Source organism: Sitodiplosis mosellana, unplaced genomic scaffold (assembly GCF_009176505.1).
Source record: "Sitodiplosis mosellana isolate CC-2019 unplaced genomic scaffold, AAFC_SMos_1.0 Smas_scaffold_6062, whole genome shotgun sequence".
Taxonomy (NCBI): domain Eukaryota; kingdom Metazoa; phylum Arthropoda; class Insecta; order Diptera; family Cecidomyiidae; genus Sitodiplosis; species Sitodiplosis mosellana.
The window spans coordinates 1,128,300-1,136,195 of record NW_022601303.1 but is presented as its reverse complement, the minus strand read 5'-3'; the positions used below and the strand labels follow the sequence as shown (position 1 = coordinate 1,136,195).

At 37.1% G+C, this 7,896-nt stretch overlaps 1 protein-coding gene across 1 annotated transcript in view; it reads right to left on the bottom strand.

The window, feature by feature from the left end:
- Positions 1-5,767, bottom strand: part of LOC129573326 (uncharacterized) — a 7,006-nt gene extending 1,239 nt beyond the window's left edge. Inside the window, exons 1-3 of the mRNA XM_055453720.1 lie at positions 378-5,767; positions 211-309; positions 44-142 (exon numbers count right to left, since the gene is read on the bottom strand). Coding sequence (XP_055309695.1) covers positions 44-142; positions 211-309; positions 378-5,361 — 5,182 coding nt within the window. The 5' untranslated portion in view covers positions 5,362-5,767. The remainder of the gene's footprint in view (positions 1-43; positions 143-210; positions 310-377) is intronic.
- Positions 5,768-7,896: the final 2,129 nt, after the last annotated feature.

The window sequence follows — 7,896 nt, the reverse complement described above, 5'->3', positions numbered from 1 at the left end:
AGATTGAATCACATTCTTTCCACACAGAAGTATTCAGCATTACCCCACTTAGCAGCCCAGTGAAGAGGTGTACTTCCATAGTAATCTTTTTCATGAACATCGGCACCTTTGTCGATGAGAAGTTGAACGATCTCCTTTCGACCTGGAAAATAATCGATAAATGAAATAGATTGAATCACATTCTTTCTACACAGAAGTATTCAGCATTACCTTTCTCAGCAGCCCAGTGAAGAGGTGTACTTCCATTGTCGTCTTTTTTATTAACATCTGCTTTGTTCTCGATGAGAAGTTGAACGATCTCCTTATTACCTGGAAAATAATGGATTAATGAAACCAATTAAATCAAATTTTTTCAACAAATAAGTATTCAGAGTTACCAAAACGAGCAGCGAAATGCAGAGCTGTTCCATCTCTCGATTTATGTGACCGTTTTGACAGAAATTCCAAAGCAAAGTCTTCTGAGAAGCTGTTGACTTTTTCTAATATTTTTTTCACAACTTCAGTTTTTTCATGTTCAATAGCTTCGTGTAAAATAGTGCCGTTGTCATCAATTGACAACAAAATCTGTTTTATTTGGAAGTTTTCTGTACTGCTAATTTTGATTTCATCTCCGCTACAAATTGCATTGACCAGATCCGGTCTTTTTTGTTCGATTTCATTGAAATTCTTTTGAATTTCATTCAATTTTTCATGCAATTTGGGCACTGATTCGTCAATTAATTCCAACATATTCTCAATACTGTCACGAACAACGTACAGTTGCGAAAATGCAGTAAATATCGCCAGATCTTCGAAAAATTCGTCATCGTCGATACCGGTTGTCAATGCTTCAACGATTTTATGAGATCCAGCACTCGTTTTATTTTTCGATAGTTTATACAAAGGATTCTCTCCACGTCTATCACTTCGTAATAACAACTTCTGTCGGATATCAGGATGCTGTCGAATACTATCCAATATTATATTGATGATCGACATGTCTCCTTTGATAAATGCACAATGTAATACATTTTGACCATCGCCATCGGTTTGTAGGAACAATTCCTTGAAAATTTTCTTATGCTTCTCATAAATTTTCCCATTGTCATCGCGAATACTTTTTAAGAACAGCTCACAAATGCCATGACAACCATTTTCGATGATGTGCACAAAAAATGGGCGGCTACCCTTGTTTGTGAACTTTGAAATTGACTCCATTGCAGCATCCGTCAATTTGATTTGTTTTTTGCTTTCGGGGAGTTCAATTTGATCATTGAAAAACTGACAAATGCGCCCATAGCTATCGTCTCTAAAGATTTTACTGAACAATAATTTCTGTACTGCTTTGTTGCTCATATTCTTGATCAAATACCGACTGAAATAATATTCATTGAAGCTTCGGTGAATGAAATCCAAACCACTTCCCTTTGAAATTAATAGTCCAGTTCCGGTTAAAAAATTTCTTTTCTCCATTGATTCTGGTGTTTCGTTTGCCAGTAGTTCCAGGTCTTCCAAGCTCGGCAGTGATTCATCATTTGGAAAGAAGATTTTAACGGATAATTTCATACAAATGTCATGGAAAAAATATTTGGCCATTACACTCTCGCAGTTTGCTTGTACAACTTTTAAATCCTTTTTAACTTTTTCTTTGGAATGAATATCAAGTTTGATTTCGATAAACTGATGGTATAAATTGAAGTTACTACTTTTTTCGGGCAAACGGAATTTCGTTCCCAATGCAACAACGGCCAACATTTCCAAGAGTAGCGGAACCGCTGTAAATTTTTCGTTTTCATCGCCAATAACACGATTCCATTTATTGAGTAATTCACCTCCTAATGTGGAGAAATTAAATGCATTTATAGCTTCTAGGCGCTGCCCAGATTCTAATGTAATGTTCAGATGATTCAATATTTCTTGACAGTTCGATGGATTTTCTTCTGCCATTTTCGTTAACTTCCATTTCCAATATTTGTCCAAAAATTGCTTTTGTTTTTCTGTGGTCAACGGATTCAACTTGTAAGCAAGTGACCCGAGCTCTTTTTGCAAATGGTCTTGTTCATGAGCTCGAGTCGTGACCCAAATTTGTGCAACGTTGCTTTCCTTCAGTTTCCTAATTAGATGTGAAGTGTTGGACTCGTAGTCCGGGCAAATTTCATCGAACCCATCGAACATTAGAACAATTTTGGGCTTCTTCAAATTCGATCCAACTTCGTTTTTTTTAAGACTTGATTCGAAAAGCGTTCGTTGTATTTTGATATCGATATTCTTCGTTGCATCTCCGGGGATTGCCATTTTCGCAACAAAGTCTATAGTTCTATCAACATCATTTTCCGTAAATTTGTAGTTACTCAAATCATTGGCATAATCATTCACATTGATTCGCACAATCCATTTGACTTCATTTTCATTCTTCTTGTTATCGTTTAATTCTCTCATCTTTTTAGCCATACTAGTCAACACCGTAGATTTACCCATTCCGGGTTCATTTGCTAGTATAACGACTTTGCTTCCGAACTGTTTCACGTTACAGAAATGATGTTCATCTGGAACCACCTCTTTCGATTCAGATTCAAATTCAGATTTCGATGGAGCCACATCCTTATCAATACTCTCGGTGATGAGTGAAATATCACCGCTAGATAATTTCCAGAATAGGCTCGTGCCTTGATGCAATTCCAACCAATGCGCATTTTTCGCAAGTTTGCGAAATATTTTATAGAGCTCTTCATCACTTTTAACTGGTGGGGGAAGAATAATCCCTTTGTCCCATTTCGTATATTGTACATATTCGTCAGTCCATTGGACGATACTCTCTCTTGGAGTTGCAATTTCGAGTAAATCTCTTTTCAAAGTGGCCAAATCTTCTTTCTTCGTTGAAGTAATGAAAAATAACTGATCTTTTTTTTTGAGAATGTCATTTTTGATTATCTGACGATGAAATGTTCTCTCGATGTAATAATCTTCCACGTAGCCATTGGAAGAGAATGCATTTATGTTGCCTATCTTCAATTGATTCCCATTCAAAAGTCTCGCGAGGCTTTCTTCGTCAAAGAATTTCGGACCATAATTTCTATCGATGAGTCGATTTAAGCTCATGGTTGTTCCTTGGGAATTGACTTCCGTTTTAAGTACCACGTTTTGGGATTCGTCATCTAAATCGTTGAATGAAGTGGTGTCGTGATAATTCAAACTCATATCTTTGAGTTCTAAATTTTGACTGATCAAAATGATTTTTTTCTCGTTTGATTCTATTCCAGTCAATAGTCCACGGAGAATATTTTCGACTTGCGCATGAATTGAAGCGAGTGTTTTTTCATCGTGATTATCATCGTCTTCAAAGTCTATCACCAACAGATTGTGGCTTCTATGTTTTCTAAAAGCGTCGAAAATGTAATTTTGCAGTCCATCACGTAATAGTGATGAGAATCGAATGAAAATTAAACTGTCTTTTTTCTTATAACTTTCATGATTTTCCAAAATCTGAAGCACTTTAATGGCGCTCAATCGCGTGGACTGAGTACAAAGGTAGAAAATTTGTTTGTTCTGTTTTTCTGGATCAAGGAATCCATTTAATGACAGTTTCAAGCAATTCAAAGTGTTTTCTCTGAAAAAAATGTTGTGTACCTTCAACTCTTCCGGATAGACCATACTCAAGCCAGAGGTGAGCAAACCGTCGATTGCGCTCGCTATTTTCTCTTCAAACGCAGCTGCTCCTTCTTCGGTGTAAAAGTCATTCTCTCCCTCGTTGCAAGTCATGATCTCGAGCATTCTCTTCTCGAACGAAGCACTCACCAAATCAGCATTCAACAATTTGAACGTTTCACCCAATTTACTCTTATTGAAATCGCCTAGCTTCTCTTTGTTCGGGAAGTTGGTGACAAATCGAAACTTCTTCACAAATTCGGCAAAGTATTCGTCAAACGCAACATCATTCAGTGCCACATCGATGATTGATAGTGCAGAAATGGTCATGCTTAGTTTCTTGTCTAAATCTTTAACACTGTTTATTTTAGTTGGGTCAATGAACTCTTTGAGATCTGTATCTCCTTCTATTATTGGTGTTACATGGCCCATATCCGTTATATTTCGAACCGTTTTTCTGAGGTCATTACATTTTGTCACTATAACACCAAGTTTGTGTTTGTCTTTTTCTAAAGATGCAGAATCGGTTTGATCTTCTTCGGATTTCTCCTTTTTTGCCTTCTTAAATGATTTGCCAATTGCTCCAGCTTTTTCTGTAATGTCTTTAGCACGATTTTCTAACTCATATTTAACTGCAGGAAATTTCGAAATTTCTTTCGATGCTAAAGCGCTGACCAATAAATTTCCTTTCATGAACCACTTGAGCTCATCATCGTTGGAAGAAAATTGGTATTTCTTTATTTCGAACCCTTCCATATACAGTAAATCATCTTGGTTCAAACGATTGACCTTAAGAAGCGCATTCCATTTCGTCGCTTGCTCGTCTTTTGCTTCACCTTCATCGAAGTTCGCATTCGTAACAATCGCAAAGTCGTTCAGTCTCTTCCCCATGAAATGTAAATTATTTTTAATTTTGATGAAAGACAGAAAATATTTCCGGATCCCAAATGGAGCGGAATCCGTTGTCGACTGTAAGTCGTTGCTTTTGATTTTTGCATCATCGTCGCGTTTATGTTTTGCTTGAACAAAGCTCCAACATCGTTCGTCTCCCACGGTGTGCTCCATCACAACATCGTCGAACTTTTCCGCCGCTTCCATTTCGGGTGCGAGTCGGAATTTGTGGCCCATTTTTCTCGCACGCTGTGCAACAAACATGATGAGCTTGAACTGGAATACAAACCCATGCATGGCCGAACCGGTTGAATAGTAGGTATTGTCAGCGTCTTGACGCTCATTCAGAGAGCTTGAGCTGGGACTTGAAATGAGGTTTTCTTCAGTTTCCCAGGAATCATTTCTTCCACTTTGTTCTCTTTGTTCATTTTTTGGTGGATGTGTTGCAGCGTCATTTGAAGTTCTTCTTCTTTTGCTATGAGATGTGCCGGGTCGACTTCTTTTCAACGATTCCTTGATTTGTTTCAAACTATCGCTATTCGGATTCGCATTCAGTTGGTATTCAACCAAATCTAAAGGAGTCTTTCCTTCGGCATTTTGAATGGTAGCATCTGCTCCATACTTGAGCAGTATATCAACGGCTTCCTTGTTGACATATTCGGCAGCAAAATGAAGAGCAGAATTACCACGTTCATTTTGAAAATTTACATCCAATGTCAATTTGTCATCGGACAAGACACCTTCGATATCTTCAGCTCGATTTTTCCGAGCGTCCGATAATAAGTCTTGTTGTTTATCGTCCAAAGCACTTTTGTAATCTCCCTTACGACTTTGAGATGTAGACATTTTTTGTCTAGTTTTTTTTATTGTCCAAAGTACTTGCTTGTTCCACACAAATTTTAATTTTCAAGGGAAAAAGAATTTCGGAAAAAGTCAAATATTTTGTTTCACAAAGTTACTCTGATATCATTCTTTCTATTTTTATCAATTTCAAGCCACAAAATCACTTCTTAGTAATTGGTGCATTAATACAAAAAGCGATAAAATACGCTCACTCGATTAATCATTTAATTCGTTCACATTCCACAAAATTTATTCACGCAACCAAAATTTGACATTTCTTTTTGCACAATTGTTGATTATTATTTCACAACGTTTTGCAACGAAGTTTTCTTCCGAATACGAAATTCCACAGACATACAGAAAATATGCGATGTAAGAATGAACGAACCGATCACTTTGACGCGATCGCAACGAATGAAATTAATCCAGACATTCTGCGTTGCTGCATATACAGCTGAGCTCTTGGACTCATAGCTGGCTATTTGTCGCAAGAATGACGCATCTTTATGTATATGGCATTTGCAATGGCACTGAGATGAGCGCGCTTCTCCTTCATGCAGTCGCGTATGGCGGGGAAGAAACGACGATCTATATACGAGTGTAACACGATGTGGGCTCGTGCTACGCGCACACAGTTCGTTGTTTGCTTGCTATACGTGACTGGAGGAGAATCGCGCGCAACTTAGTATATGCTAACGAAAGGCGGTGCGCGCTTATGTACACATGAATTCAAAGAAATTGTTTTTTATTCTCTTCTTTTATTCATTTCGATTCATTTTGACTAACGGAAATTTGAATTTTGGCTGAAACTACATTGACAACAAACAAACGAAGGAATTTCATGAACATTTTTTTCAGTCACTTATTGAAAGAATCATTTGAAATTGTTGACTTTTATTTCCTCGCAAGCCTTTTGAATGAGAGTCGTGAATGCCAAATAGCGATTTGCATCAGCGTTTTCCCCAATACGATGTACAAATAGGTGTGAAAATTCAGCTCCATGACGCCAGCCCCGCCCGGAATATTTTTTCAAGAAATTATAAATCTGAACCCGCCATCGTGTTCTACGCTATTTGTGCTAATTATTACTCGCTCCCCAGAATTTGTGCTGCAACTGGAGACGAGCACAAATTCGACAAAAATTGAAAAAATGCATTTTTCGTAGATTTGAAGATTTTGCGCCGACAATCAATTCCAAATGAAATTTTCAACATTTTCATAATCTGAAGGCTAATAATGAAAGGTCTTGACGTCCCCTAATTTGTGCCGTCGACTATACAATTCATGCTCTTACCCAGAGCGAGCACAAATTCGACAGAAATTGAAAAAAATGTATGAAAATCGATATCACAATGCAACATAGTTTAGGTAGGTCCATGTCATCTGCACCGCCCGAAAATGGTGTTGGTACTAATCGTCAACATTTTTGAAAAAGTAGATTTTTGGTATACATTCCCATGGCAAGTACATGAAATCGATTTTTTTTTCTCGTATGAATGTAGCTCTTTGACTCCTGTTCGGAAAAGTGAATCACTGTTTTACAATTGGGTCATGAAGTAAGTCACAATATTTGGTCTTAAAAATGTACATATATGGACTGGTAAATTGTTCAAGAGCACAGATGACTCTTATGTGATAACATACATCAGATTCTCAGTAATGTGGTCATAAATCAGTAATTTAATTTGAATAGAAACAAAAAGAATTTCATTCTGTAGACGGATCATCATTATAATTATAATTGTGCGACCCGTCTACTCAATATTTCTTCAGCGGTGTCGCATGCTCACCGCATCTCACGATGCGCATGCGACACCCGCTAATGACAATTATGGCACACAGTGCCCAATTTACGGTTTGAAGGTTAATATATGAATCACATAGAGAAGGCAAAATGTGCAAATTATTCATTGTATACGCTATTTACGCGTCAATATTTTATGGTTTTATGGTATTTTGGGAGATTTTTTGTCTGAAAAGACTCCCCTAATTTCGGCGAAAAAATACCTCTATAAACTCACCACAAACGAGGGCACCATCGCTAAAAAAAAGCTCATGCTAGTCTAAAATAAAATGATTCCATTCAAGTTGTAAGTACAAAGACTGGGTGTGTGTGTTTTTTTACATAGATTTTTGTTTTCATTGACTTTATTCATACATTATTCAATCTTTCCATTAATAATTTATTTGTTTGTTTGTTTTTTTGTCTGATAAGTAATAAAGTGGTTTGTTTGAGTCATTCCTCGTAAATCACCGTAAATGTTTTTTTGTTTTCTTTTATCATGACTAAGTGTATGTGTGCATTGGTTGTGTCAATCGAAAAATTAAATAACGAAAACATCGCTCGAAATTTCGGTAGAATGCAAATTCATGGATCGCGTCCCGTGCAGCTTTCAATCGCTAGACGTTGTTCGGTGTGAATAATATAATTCAAAACTATTTACCAATGGTGCAATTGTGTGTGTTTAATAAAATGATCGATTGAAGCGGTCTGACGGCCATAAATTTGCCGAATCGTATCGAAATGCCTAGCACGCG